This window comes from Oryctolagus cuniculus, chromosome 15 (genome assembly GCF_964237555.1).
Source record: "Oryctolagus cuniculus chromosome 15, mOryCun1.1, whole genome shotgun sequence".
Taxonomy (NCBI): domain Eukaryota; kingdom Metazoa; phylum Chordata; class Mammalia; order Lagomorpha; family Leporidae; genus Oryctolagus; species Oryctolagus cuniculus.
Window position 1 is genome coordinate 65,045,112 of NC_091446.1, and position 15,022 is coordinate 65,060,133.

The following is a 15,022-nucleotide window of genomic DNA, read 5'->3' on the forward strand; positions in this document are numbered from 1 at the left end:
CCAGCAGTGCTATGGTGCAGCGGGTTAGTGCCTGAAGCGCTGGCATCCCATATGGGCACCGGTTCAAGACCTGGCTGCTCCACTTCTGATCCAGCTCTCTGCTATGGCCTGGGAAAGCAGTAGAAGATGGCCCAAGTCCTTGGGACCCTGCATTTGTGTGGGAGACCTGGAAGAAGCTCCTGGCTCCTGGCTTCAGATCAGCGCAGCTCCAGCCATTGCGGCCACCTGGGGAGTGAACCAGAGGATGGAAGACCTCTCTCTCTCTCTCTCTCTCTCTCTCTCTCTCTCTCTCTGCCTCTCCTCTCTCTGTGTAACTCTGACTTTCAAATAAATAAATCTTAAAAAAAAAAAAAAACAGAGAGTCAATGAGGACAATTGGTGGATGAAGTGTCACCACCCTGTCTTAATTTCTAATTTTAAAAGATTTATTTTATTTATTTAAAAGAGAGTAACAGAGATAGAGGAAGAGACAGGGAGAGATCTTTTGTCCACAGGTTTACTCCCTAAATGGTTGCAACAGCTAGGAGTGACCAGGCTAAAGCCAGGAGCTTGGAACTCATCTGAGTCTCCTACATGGTGGCAGAGGCCCAAGTACTTTGGACTCCTTCTGCTGATTTCCTAAGCACATTAGCAGGGAGCTGGATCAGAGAAGAAGAAGCCAGAAGTCCATTTGGCGCTTTCATATATGATGTTAGCATTGGAGGTGGCAGCCTAACCTGCTGCCTGCTGTGCTACAACACTGGGCCCCAGTTCGTTTTTTTTTTTTTTTTTTTTTTTTTTTTGACAGGCAGAGTGGACAGTGAGAGAGAGAGACAGAGAGAAAGGTCTTCCTTTGCCGTTGGTTCACCCTCCAATGGCCGCCGTGGTTGGCGCGCTGCGGCCGGCGCACCACGCTGATCCAATGGCAGGAGCCAGGTGCTTCTCCTGGTCTCCCATGGGGTGCAGGGCCCAAGCACTTGGGCCATCCATCCTCCACTGCACTCCCTGGCCACAGCAGAGAGCTGGCCTGGAAGAGGGGCAACCGGAACAGAATCCGGCACCCTGACCAGGACTAGAACCCGGTGTGCCGGCGCTGCAAGGTGGAAGATTAGCCTAGTGAGCCGCGGCGCCGGCCCTGGGCCCCAGTTCTTAACAATGTTATCTTGGAGCATGTATTATAGATGGAACATCTAATAGGACCATGCATGCATTAGGACTTGCAGTCTCAGTTTATATTCAGATCTGTCTTCTGCCACCTGCCTTTGCTGGGTTTTCAGCCGCTTGCTCCCCTGTCCTCTGGCCCCCTGACCCTGCCCAGCCTCCTCCATGCTGCCCTCCTCACTGATCACTGTTGCCTTCTGCCCTCCACACCTTGTTCAGGGTCCAATGTGTACTCCCTATGGTGTCTAGGGGTGAGGCATGGGGTTGGCCATTCCTGGTCAGGGCTAACAATACAACAGCATGCTTGATGGAGGACTTGGTGGGGGGTGGGGCAGGAAGCGTTTTACCTATTCTCAATCCAGTTATTGACTGAGACCAGTGGAAACTATAACACCTTTAGAGGTCACCCATCTACTGTGCAGGAGGCAGGCCTGTGGGAAGTGGAGAAGTCTAATGTGGCTTCCTTCCCCCTTGCTGGGGAACAGAGAGAGAGGAACCCTGGGAGCCAGTGGGTTTCATGGGCCTATAAGTTCCTGTAAGGGTCTACACTTAACAAAAAATATCCCCCTGCCCAGGGTGTATGACAATAACTAGCAAATAAAAAATACCATGATGGGGGCTGCTGGTGCTGTGGCATAGTAGGTAAAGCCTCTGCCTGCAGTGCCAAAATCCCATATGGGCATCAGTTCAAGTCCCAGCTGCTCCACTTCCAATCCAGCTCTGCTATAGCCTGGGAAACCAGTGGAAGATGTCCCAAGTCCTTGGGTCCCTGCACCTATGCGGGAGACCTGGAGGAGGCCCCTGACTCCTGGCTTCAGATCGGTGCAGTTCTGGCCATTGTGGCCAACTGAGGAGTGAACTAGTGGATGGAAGACCTCTCTCTCTCTCTCTGCCTCTCCTTCTCTCTCTGTGTAACTCTGACTTCCAAATAAATAAATAAATCTTAAAGAAAAAAATACCATGACAAGTTGAGAGAGACCAGCGAGGAAATAAAGAAGCTTTTACATTTTAGTATCTTTTCATTCTTTTCCTGCATTTTGAACAAGGGACACATATGTTCATTTTGCATTGGTCCCTACAAATTGAGTAGCTGATGCTCTGTGTAATCTTAGACAAACTTCAGAGTCTTGTTTTCCTCATCTGTAAAATAGATGATAAAATAGTTTTTGCTGCATACACCTTAATCTAAATAAGGGATTATCCCAGTGCCTAGAATTTAGAAAGTACCAAATAAATATTAGCTTACAATGGAGCAATACATAAGTCAAATGACAATAGACATAAAAGCACTAAGAAAAAGTGAAGATACTGTGAGAAGGAAAAGCCCAGCATCTGGCAACAGGCACATCAGAAATGAAATATATATTACTAGACAAAACTAGCTTTAAAACTGCACAGGAACACACATAGTTTAATCTCTTGGCAAAACATGGGCCCTTGGGAAATATTTTCAGTATATTTGAGGATCTTTTGCCTGGAAGCATTAATGAGAATGTTTACCTCAGAAAGGAGACGCTTGTGCAAAAGAGAACTTGAGGTGAAGAAGACACTAAAGATGTCCTGCACAAAGCACGCCATGAGAGAAGTGGTTGATTTGGTCTCACTTCCAAAATGTAAAATGTACATATTTTTGCATTTTCACTTCACTTATAGGCATCTGTCCTAGATAAGTACAACAGAGAAAAATACAATGATGTTCACAGAGATTTTTTTTTCAGGTTTGTCAATTTTGTTGATCTTTTCAAAGAGTCAACTTAAAATTTTTTATTTATTTGAAATGTAGAAAGATGGGGAGAGATGGTAGGGAGAGAAAGAGAGAGAGAGAATCTTACATCCTCTGGTTTGCTCCCAAATGCCCAAGATAACCCAGCTGGGCCAGGCAGAAGCCAGGAGCCCCTTATTCTACCTGGGTCTCCCATGTGGGTGAAAGGAACCCTAGGTACTTGAGCCATCACCTGCTGCCTTCAGGAATCAGGAACCAGATGCTCCTATAGCAGATGCCAGCTTCCAAGTGACGCCTAAATCACGTAACAAATGCCAGCTCCCAGAATTTTATTTATTTATTTATTTATTTATTTTGACAGAGTGGACAGTGAGAGAGAGAGACAGAGAGAAAGGTCTTCCTTTGCCGTTGGTTCACCCTCCCATGGCCGCCTCGGCCAGCGCACCACGCTGATCCGATGGCAGGAGCCAGGTGCTTCTCCTGGTCTCCCATGGAGTGCAGGGCCCAAGGACTTGGGCCATCCTCCACTGCACTCCCTGGCCACAGCAGAGAGCTGGCCTGGAAGAGGAGCAACCGGGACAGAATCCGGCGCCCCGACCGGGACTAGAACCCGGTGTGCCAGCGCTGCAAGGTGGAGGATTAGCCTAGTGAGCTGCGGCGCCGGCCCAGAATTATATTTTAACAGCAAAAAATAAAATGTAACCTAAGTCCATTAACTGGAAATGGGTCATATAAATTGCTTTATTTGGGCTGGCGCTGTGGCGTAGCAGGTGCTGGCATCCAATATGGGTGCCAATTTGAGTCCCCGCTGCTCTACTTCCTAACCAGCTCTCTGCTAACAGCCTAGGAAAGCAGCTGAAGGTGGCCCTAGTGCTTGTGCCCCTGCACCCACATGGGACACCTGAAAGAAGCTCCTGGCTCCTGGCACAGCTCTAACCGTTGCAGCCATCTGGGGAGTGAACCAGCGGATGGAAGACTTCTCTGTAAACTCTGCCTCTCAAATACATAAATAAATGTTTTAAAAAGATAAATTGCTTTATTCCATGACATGGAATACATCACAGTCATTAAAAAGGAGGTTGATTTATGTGCACCAACAAAGAAAGATAATCAAGGAATTACATAATTAAGGAGAAAAATACCTAGCTGCATGCAAATGTTTAATCTCATTGACTTACAAAATATACATGTAGGGTGCTATGGTGTAGCAGGTGACGCCGCCTCCTGCAGTGCTGGCATCCCATATGGGGGCCGGTTCCAGTCCCGGCTGCTCCTCTTCTGATCCAGCTCTCTGCTATGGCCGGGAAAGTAGTGGAAGATGGCCCAGGTGCTTGGGCCCCTTCACCCGCATGGGAGACCCGAAGGAAGCTCCTGGCTCCCGGCTTCGGATCAGCGCAGGTCCAGCGGTGGAAGACCTCCCCCTCCCCTTCCCCCTCCTCTCCCCCTTCCCCTGCCCTCCCCCTCCCCTCCCCTCTCCTCTCTGTGTAACTCTGAGTTTCAAATAAATAAATAAGAATAAAAAAAACCAAAATGTACAATGCATAAAGGTCTAGAAGGTTACACATGGGATGTTAGCAGTGAGTACGTGTGAGAGCAGTGGGTGGAGTCTGTATAAATCAATGGGAGACTCGCGTTTCTAGGCGCACTTCTGTTGTTGGAATCTCTTTAACCACAAACGTTTCCCTCTACCACTGAGAGAACATGGAAGGAGTATTTTCACAGTCTCGGGTGTAGGAAAAGTTGGGGAGGGGGCGGGGTGGACCTAGGGTCTCGGCTCTCCTCAGACTCTAGAGCCGCGGGAGGTGTGGAGATTCCGCCCAGCTGAGGTGATTCTGCAGAGGGGCGGAGCTCTGCAGATCCGAGGCGGGAGGCGGCCCGGGGAGGCGGGGCCATCCGACTCGAGCCGCACGCTCCGTTCCCACCATGCCCTTATAAGGAGCGCCCGGCGTTAGGGCTCGGGAATCCGGTCTCAATCCCTGAGGCGCAACCCCAATCCCAGGCCCCTCCCTAGGGAATGGGGGCGGGGCGGGGCCTTGGCGGCGCGGTGGCAAGGGCGGAGCTTCTCGAAGAGGGACCAATAGGAGTGGCGTCCCAGGTCTGAGAGGCGCTTCCATTGGGCGCGGCGACGTGAGGGGGCGGGGCGCCCGTGAGGCTGGTTACGCTGAGGGAAGCCCCGACTCCGTAGTCGCCGCTCCGAGTCAGTCTCTCCGCCGGTTGCCGGCCCCGCCGTTCCTAGTTCTCTGTTGCCCGCGGTTCGCCGCCCCGCTCACCGCCGAGATGCCGGTGTTTCACACACGCACGATCGAGAGCATCCTGGAGCCGGTGGCGCAGCAGATCTCGCACCTGGTGATCATGCACGAGGAGGGCGAGGTGGACGGCAAAGCCATCCCTGACCTCACCGCGCCCGTGGCCGCTGTACAGGCGGCCGTCAGCAACCTCGTCCGGGTGAGCGCACTGGGCCTGGGGCGGGAGCCGGGGCGGGAGCAGCCCCTGGGGTCCCGATCCGCCTTGCTGCACCCCTCAGGCAGCTCGCGCCAGACCCCGTGGGTTCCCATGCCTGTTCCGTGCTGCGTGACCTTGAACAATCCCCCGAGCTTCTCCTGGCCTCAGTTTCCTCATCCGTAAAATGGGGGCAATTGAAATAAAGCCTGCCTTGCGGGTTTGTTGTGAGGATTCGGCAAGATATTATTTGTAGGGCGCCTAACACAGCGTATGGTTCAAAAAATACTCGTTAGGACGTCTGACTGCCCCTGGCCCTCCGCTGGCTGTCCGCTTTCTCGGTTACTACCTTGCTCTGGGCTCCTTTTTAGGCCTCCCCATTCTGGCCTGGGGGTGGGGCGGCGGGCTTGCCTATGGATTCCCTTCCGTTCCTTCCAGGGCTTCTTATTTGAGCCACGTTGCTCTGTCCCTTCTAACACTTCTCTCCGCGTCTAGCCTCTCCTCCCCTCCTTGTTTTACTGCCCACTCGTCTCCCTGCCGCCGCCTCCTCCCTGCTCCCGGGCATTTGAACTGTTCACACCTCTGGCACTCTCACCTTTATGCAGTAATTCCTGATCGGGAACCGCATTTTCCCTCTCCCTTCACCCTGCGGCCTTTCGTTTTATTCCCTCCGGCGGCGATTTCCACCTGCGTTTACCTGCTGTCAAAGCGCTTCCTCCCACCGGGGGCCTTTCCAGACTCTGGGGCCCTCCTCCGCGGGCCCCTCCTCCTGGCAGGAAGCAAGATGGAGCTGCTGGGAGAGGCCTGTGGAATCTGGGATCTGCGGGCCCCCGCCGGAGAGAGAGGGGGCTGGGGCGTCCCCTCCCCAGCCGGCAACTTTGCTGGTGGTGGAGTGGATCTGCAGACCCCGGCGATCCACAGCTGTGACTAATAACCGAAGTGATTCCTGGAGGAGGTGGGGCCCGCTTCTGAAATGGGAAAAGAGGTGCTGCGACCAGTCTGCTAACACTCCCCTGCCTAATGTCACACTTAATGTCCCCGTGGGTGACTCAGGCTGCTGCTGCTTGTTAGCAGAAACTTTGGAGAAAGTTCGTGCTGCTCCCTCTTTGCACTGTGTCAATAGTGTGAGTTCGGTGGTTGGGAGGTTGGAGGCCACTGTGGGTCTGGGTGGGGCGGGGGTTAGTTATCTGATTAGAGCACTTGGGTGCACTTAGAGACACTTCAGCAACTGAAAGTCTTCCTGAGTCTTAAGGAGCTCCGGGACTGCCTTAAGCAGTTCAGGAGGCACCACTGTCTAACTACAAGTTTATTCTGCACAGATTCAGTAAGAGTCTACACAGTAAGAATACTGTGTTCGTTCAGAATGTCTAGTTCTACATAGTTCTTGTTCTTATTATAACCAATCTTAGTCTAAAGACTCCAGAGTACATTCTTATGTAGTGTTGTCTAACATGGCTGCATTCCAGGCCTCCATTTTTCAACAAATGGGAAACAATGTAAAGAGACAAGGTAATTGTGTCCCTCCATGTAGTACTTCAGGAAATGAAATCTTAAAACCACATGTTGCACTTGGAACAGAGCTAGTGTAGTCTAGGGGTTGATATCTGGTTAGGCTATTTAGAGAAAAGTTATTTATGAGCTTCCATGCCATGAATTAATAAGCATTGAATGCTGTATAGAGAGCATTGTAATAAATCAGTTGTTCTTTGCTCAGAGCATGCCTGAGAATCACCAGTGAGGCCTTTTAGAAATAAAGATGTCCAGCTTGCAGCCCAGACTGAGGAACTCCCCAGGGGGTACAGTCAAGGCCTTTGTATTTTTTTTTTTTAAGATTTATTTGTTCATTTGAAAATCAGATTTACAGAGAGAGGGAGAGACAAAAAGGAGAGAGAGAGATCTTCTGCCTGCTGGTTCACTCTCCAGATGGCTGCAATGGCCAGAGCTGGGCCTATCCGAAGCCAAGGGCCAGGAGCTTCATCTGAGTCTCCCATGTGAGTGTGGAGGCCCAAGCACTTGGGTTATCTTCCATTGCTTTCCCAGGTGCATCAGCAGGGAGCTGGATTGGAACTGGAGCAGCTGGGGTTTGAACAGGGGCCCATATGGGATGCTGGCCCTGCAGATGGTGGTGCAACCTACTCTGCTATAGTGCTGGCCCCATGATTTTTTTTTTTTTATTTTATTTTATAGATAGAAGAGACACACAAAGAGAAAGTGGGACAGAGACAGACAATGCATTCTATTGGATCATTCCCCAAATTGCCACAATGGTTAGTACTGGGCCAGGCTGAAGCCAGGAGCCTGGAACTCCATCCAGGTCTCCCACATGGGTAGCAGGGGCCCAAATACTAGGGCCATCTTCTGCTGATTTCCCGGGTGCATTAGCAGGGAGCTAGATTGGAAGTGGAGCAACCAAGACTTGAACCAGCACCATATGGGAGGCTGGCTTTGCAGAGATGGCAGCTTAATACCCTGTGCCATAATGCTGGCCCCTACCTTTTATATTTTTCAGAAGCTCTATAAGTGATTTTGATTTATACCTTTGGATAGGAAACTGTAATAGATATTGTAAGACATATACAAGAGAAATAAGGCTAGTAATAAGCTGAAAAAATACACAGTATTGCATATTTCCCAACACATAAAAGAAGGGATGCAAGATTAGTGGTAGATATGAATTAGCAGGGAGAAAGTGGGGAGAATTATGCTGATAGTTGTGACCAAAGGTGCTTGTGAATTACCTTTCCAGATTTCAGTGGGTAGATTGTCTTGATCACAGCTGGCGAGGCAAGTTGGACAGAGTGGAGAAACTGGTACATGACATAGGGAGTTTAAGATGAAGAAAGTAGGAGTGGGAGGGTAAGGATGGTGTGTGACGAAGACTGTGTGGATTGTTTTCTGGGGAAGGCCAGAGGACCTACCCGCTGCTATGGATTCTCAGTTTCAAGTGTGGCCTTTAAACATGTAGATCCTGTGTGTGACTCAAGTTCCAGCTAGATTGTGTCTGGAGAACAGGCCTTGTTTAGTATTTCTTTGTATGCACTCCAGTTCTTACTCTCAATGTTGTCACACAAGAATGGCTTGATAAATATTGTTGAAGGAAAGTAGGAAGTATGGGAATTGAGAGAAATTAGAAGATTTAAGATTGGTTGGTTATGAAGAAATGAAGATCCAGACTTTGGGTGTGGCAGAGAAAATGGAAAAGTAATTAAATTTAAGTTTTTAAAAAAATATTTATTTACTTATTTATTTTTATTTGACAGGCAGAGAGTTAGAGAGAAGGACAGAGAGAAAAGTCTTCTTTCTGTTGGTTCACCCCCCAAATGGCCGCTATGGCCGGCGCACCGCCTGATCCGAAGCCAGGAGCCAGGTGCTTCCTCCTGGGAATGCGGGTGCAGGGCCCAAGCACTTGGGTCATCCTCCACTGCCCTCCCGGGCCACAGCAGAGAGCTGGACTGGAAGAGGAGCAACCGGGACTAGAACTGGTGCCCATATGGGATGCCGGCACCTCAGGCAGAGGATTAACCAAGTGAGCCATGGTGCCGGCCCCTAATTTTAAGTATATCAAAAGAGATAATAGAACTTGTTAGTAGAAACATGATCATAAAATAATAAAACTGATTTTTGAACAAATATTCTGGAATTTATGTAATCTGTATGTCTCCTAAGTTACCTTAGGAGGTTATGTCTTAATTCCAGGGCTTCTCTTAGGGACTTTGTTTCAGATTTTGTACATATATATGCTAAACTAGTTTTACTTTGGTCAAGAAACTGTACATTTTAACTGAAGTGGGCCTTAGCTAACTACTAAAAGACTTGTGGATATTTCCAAAATTAAAATTTAATAGATAGAAATGAAATTATTGGTTGTTGAGCACGATCGTTCACTTATGAAACAGGTGGTTATTGGGACCCCTTTGAATGTCAAAGCAGTAAGTACAGCACTGGGCAGAATGAGGGTGATATTGAATTGAAACTCCTTGACTGGGCTGGCGCCGCGGCTCACTAGGCTAATCCTCCGCCTTGTGGCGCCGGCACACCGGGTTCTAGTCCCGGTCAGGGCGCCGGATTCTGTCCCGGTTGCCCCTCTTCCAGGCCAGCTCTCTGCTGTGGCCAGGGAGTGCAGGGGAGGATGGCCCAAGTCCTTGGGTCCTGCACCCCATGGGAGACCAGGATAAGTACCTGGCTCCTGCCTTTGGATCAGCGCGGTGCGCCAGCTGCAGTGCGCTGGCTGCGGCGGCCATTGGAGGGTGAACCAATGGCAAAGGAAGACCTTTCTCTCTCTCTCTCTCTCACTGTCCACTCTGCCTGTCAAAAAAAAAAAAAAAAAAAAAGGAAACTCCTTGACTGGCATTGAGGAAGTAAAGTACTTTGGGAATTCAGAAGATGAGATTACTTTTGATGGGAGCATCAGGAAAGCTTCATGAGGAAAATAACATTTGAACTCTTTAAGATGTGGTAAGGGACAGACATATGGTGCAACACCTTAAACGTTTGGGACAACTACATCCCACTTTGGAGTACTTGGATTTGAGTCCTGGCCCTGCACCAGATTCCAGCTCCTGCTAATGTGCACCCTGGTAGGCAGCAGCGGTGGCTCAAGTTGTTGGATTCCTGCCATCCATGTGGGAGACCCAGATGCAGTTTCTAACTCCTGGCTTCTGCCTGTCCAAACGCAGGTTATTGTGGACATTTGGGGAGTGAACCAGCAGATGGAAGATTTTTTGTGTGTGTCTTTCTGCCTGTTATAAAATAAAATAAAATAAAATAAAATAAAATAAAATAATGAAAGCTGTTTCTAAAAAAGAAAATAATAAAGATGTGGTAAGAAACTATGAAGGCAAAGGCATACAATTTTCAAGAATCTGAGCACCACGTTTTGACTTAGGGCATTATTAAGGGCCCTTTGGGAGGCAGGATTTATTTAAATTTGTATATTATATTTGTATTTTTTGTATTATATATTTTTATTTGTAATTTTGTGTATAGTTGCTATGCAAAATAGTCTGGTCACTTTATGCACATAGTACACAGGTTGAATATCCCTTATCTAAAATGTTTGGGTCCAGAAATGTTAGATTTTGGATTTTTTAAAAATTTTTTGAATATTTACATATACATATCTTGGCAAGGGGACCCAAGTCTAAACATGAAATAATTTATTTTCAGATACACATTATACACATAGCCTGAAGGTAATTTTAGATAGTATTTTTAGTGCATCTGTGTTTTGACTGCTACTCACTGCATGAGATCAGGTATGGAATTTTCCACTTGTAGTGTCATGTCAGTGTTTTTGGATTTTGAAACATTTCAGATTTTTGGGTTTTTGGATTAGGGACGGTCAACCTGTTTGAATACTGAGTCATCACTTTCACTTTGCAATTAGAGAGGGAGTAGGATGCAAATATTTATTTACATGTCCTTATTTTCTACTAAAGATCCCGAACAAGGCCATTTATGTATGTATTTACTTATTTTAATTGATTTATTTCAGAAGCAGAATGAACACTCTTTTCTGCTAGTTCATTCCCCAAATACCTAAGTGGCAGGAGCTTGGCAGGACTGAAGCTGGTAGCTTAGGACTCAATCCAGGTCTCCCATGTCAGTGGGAGGAACCCAACTATCTGAACTATCACTGTTGCCTCTCAGGGTCTGGTTTTTTTTTTTTTTTCTTTTTTAAAGATTTACTTATTTACTAGAGAGGGCAGAATTACAGAGAGAGAGAGGTAGAGACAGAGAAGGAGATCTTCCATCCACTGGTTCACTCCCCAAATGGCTGCTACTGCTGGAGCTGGGATGATCCAAAGCCAGGAGCTTCTTCCAGGTCTCCCACGTGGGTGCAGGGGCCCAAACATGTGGGCCGTCCTCCACTGCTTTCCCAGGCACATTAGCAGGGAGCTGGATTAGAAGTGGAGCAGCTAGGACTCAAACTGGTAGGCATATGGGATGCCAGCAGGCTCTGCAGGCAGAGGCTTAACCTACTGTGCCACAGTGCTGGCCCCCCTAGGGTTTGTATTAATAGCAAGCTGGGGTTAGGAGCAGAACCAGATACTGAACCCAGGTACTCCAACATAGGATACAGGTATCTTAACTGCTAGACTAAATTTCTGTCCCTTACTTTTTATTAATTTAATTTGGTTTAAATTTTATTTACTTATTTATTTGAGAGGCAGAGAAACAGAACAGAACTATTTTGGTAGCAGATTTATTGATAAAAATTTACGGTTTCAAGTGTACAACTCAATATTTTTGGTATAATGACAGTGCTATGCAGCCATCACTGCAATCTAATTTTAGGACTTTTTTAACCTCTCTAAAATAAACCACATAGCCATTAGTAGTCACTATTCTCTCTCCTCACCCACATCCCCAGCACTAGCAATGGCTGGGCTACTTTCTGTGGATTTGCCTTTTCTGAACATTGCATGTAATGGTATCTTGCAGTATGTGCCTCTTTGTGTCAGGCTTCTCTCACTTAGCATCAGGTTTTCAGGGTTCATTTGTGGTATAGCATGTATTAGAACTTCGTTCCCTTTTGTTACAGAATAATATTCCATTGTATGGAATAAAGCCATTTTAAACACACAGGGCGAGTCCATTGCAGTAATGAAACAAGGGAGAGGAGGTAGGAGGAGAAGTCTGGGAAAGGAAACAGAGGAGCAGTATAAGAAATTCTAAGAATCGTGGGATTCAAAAGATAGAAGTCTTTGCCCATCTGGTAGTATGATATAAATTTTTCTTTTCCGTTGAATTGAACCATAGAAATCTGTCAGTCTTTGATGTGACTGTTATAGTCATGTCAGTTTTATTAATGGGGCTTCAGATTCTTTGCCTTCTTCATTGTGTGTGAGGGTGTATTTTGTAACCACTTCTTGGGCTCATGCAATATTTATTTTGGAATGTTTTGTGGCCTTGACTTTTATGGGCCTTAACCATATATCATATGCTCTTGGGACCAGCTCTGGAACAATTAACAGCGTTGTCCTCATTTTAAACTGATAGATGGAATAGGGTACTTTGCTTTTAAAAAGAGATGAGTAATTAATTTTGTCATTTGTAATGATCAGAATTAACATCTGAAATTATTTTTGGTTTAATTAATTTTGTTTGTTATTGTACTTACTTTAGTCAAATAACACCATCAACAAAATAAATAATGTTTGAGTATTGAGCCTGTGAGTGTTTTTTCTTAATATTTTTCTTTATTTTTTAGTTTTAAAAATTAATAGGTGATTATTATATTAAGAAAATAATAAAAGTAGATAATAAGAACATTTGTATAATTCTTTCCTTTTTTTTTAAAAAATAAACTATTTATTTATTTGAAAGGCATAGTACAGAGGGAGAGGAAGTGACAGAACAGGGAGGTTATCCTTTTTCTGGTTCATGCTTCAAATGCCCACAACAGCCAGGATTGGGATAGACTGAAGCCGCAGAGCCAGGAACTCCATCTGGGTCTCCCACAAAGGAGGCAGAAACTCAAGTACTTGAGCTATCATCTGCTACCTTTCCTGTGTGCATTAGCAGGAAGCTGGATTGGAAGCAGATGCAAGACTTGATTCCAGGCACTATGATATGGAATGCTGGCGTCCTAAGTGGTGGTTTAATCTGCAGTACCAGAATGCTCACACCCATGTTTGTATAATTTAGTTCATAAAATACTCTCCCATTTATAATCTCATAGAAATCCTTGAATAGGTTTTGCTGTTGTCCCCATTTCCCAGATGAGCGCACTATTTGTAGTTCAGAGAAGTTAAGTAAGTTGCCCATAGTGGCATAACAAGTTAGCCTGGACTCAAACTCTGATTCTCTAGTTTTTTCTACTTCACCATTCTACATCCACTTAGAGAAAAGTTGTACAGTATCAGTGGAGGTTTCCACCTAGAATCACATGTACCAAGGATGCTGTTAGTCCTAGAGTTTCCATTCACTCTGGGCCTGGCAGCAGTATCTGTTTAGAACCTGGCTTTGGCATAGCCTGCAAGAAGGGTTTAAATGAGAAGACTGATGAGAAGGTAGGTGTTTTCATAGCCATACTCAATTTCATGGCATTTCTTTTTCTTTTTTTAAAGATTTATTTATTTGAAAGCCAGAGTTACACAGAGAGTGAAGTAGAGGCAGAGATAGAGGTGGGTCTTCCATCCGCTGACTCACTCCCCAGATGGCTGCAATGGCCGGAGCTGCACCGACCTGAAGCCAGGAGCCAGGAGCTTCTTCTGGGTCTCCCTCATGGGTGCAGGGGCCCAAGGACTTGGGCCATCTTCCACTGCTTTCCCAGGCCATAGCAGAGAGCTGGATTGGAAGAGGAGCAGCTAGGACTAGAACCGGTGCCTATATGTAATGCTGGTGCCTCAGGCCAGGGCTTTAACCCGCTGCGCCACAGTGCCAGTCCTGGCATTTCTTTTTCTGATAAATAAGAGTAGATACAGATCAGCATAAAAGTATTCATGCCTGCAAAACAAATAAAGCATTTTTGTACTATATATGACTGCTTAGCTTGAAGTCTTTTTAGAACTAAATAGTATTTAAACTAAATTTGTAGCTTCTTTGAGAAATCATGAAATTTCATTTGAAAAACTGACCCCAGATCAAAAGAGATCTAATAAGATGTGAAGTTTATGTCCATAATATTTAATATATATATTAAAGATTTATTTATTTGAAAGGCAGAGTTAGAGGGGGAGAGAAAGAGACAAAGAAGTCTTCCATCCATTGGTTCACTCCCCAAATGGCTGCAATGGCTGAGGCTGAGCCAGGCCAAAGCCACGAGCCAGGAGCTTCTTTTGGGTCTCCCACCTGGGTGCAGGGATCCAAGCACTTGGGCCATCTGCTGCTGCTGTCCCAGGTGCATTAACTGGGAGCTGGATCAAAAATGGAGTAGTTGGGACTTGAACTGGTATTGCAAGTGACGGCTTAACCTGCTTCGCCACAGTGTCAGCTCGAGTAACTCTTAAATATTTACTCATGTGACTGACAGAACAGAAGATGTTTGGAGATTGTATATGTTTCTGTAACTATGTTTTTAATTTCAGTGGAGTCCCGATTTGAATGTTTGTTTGTATCTACACAGTGGAAAGTTAGGCTTTTCTGAAGCTTTTTTTTTTTTTTTAAGATTTATTTATTTATTTGAGAGTTAGAGAGAGAGAGAATGAGAGAGACAGTGAGATCTGGGTCGATCCGAAGTCAGGAGCCAGGAGCTTCCTCCAGCTCTCCCATGTGGGTGCAGGGGCCCAAGCACATGGGCTAGCTTTTGCTGCTTTCTCATGCCAATAGCAGGTAGCTGAATCAGAAGTGGAGCAGCCAGGGCAGGAACTGGAGCCCATATGGGATGTTAGGGCCGCAGGTGGCAGCTTTACCTGCTACGCCAGCCCCCTAAAGCTGTTTTAAAAGTAGCAATGGTGTAATTCCAGATGGACAAAGTAAAAGGCCTTTTTTTTTTTTTTTTTTTTGACAGGCAGAATGGACAGTGAGAGAGACAGAGAGAAAGGTCTTCCTTTGCCGTTGGTTCACCCTCCAATGGCTGCCGCGGCCAGCGCGCTGTGGCCAGCGCACCGCGCTGATCTGAAGGCAGGAGCCAGGTGCTTCTCCTGGTCTCCCATGGGGTGCAGGGCCCAAGGACTTGGGCCATCCTCCACTGCACTCCCTGGCCACAGCAGAGAGCTGGCCTGGAAGAGGGGCAACCGGAACTAGAACCCGGTGTGCCGGCGCCGCTAGGCGGAG

At 46.7% G+C, this 15,022-nt stretch overlaps 1 protein-coding gene across 2 annotated transcripts in view; it reads left to right on the forward strand.

Moving 5' to 3' along the window:
* Positions 1–4,763: 4,763 nt before the first annotated feature.
* VCL (vinculin) overlaps positions 4,764–15,022 on the forward strand; it is a 131,466-nt gene continuing 121,207 nt past the window's right edge. For both annotated transcript variants that reach the window (XM_002718405.5, XM_002718406.5), the window contains exon 1: positions 4,764–5,308. In XM_002718405.5, the coding sequence (XP_002718451.3) occupies positions 5,141–5,308 (168 nt within the window). In that variant the 5' untranslated portion in view covers positions 4,764–5,140. The remainder of the gene's footprint in view (positions 5,309–15,022) is intronic.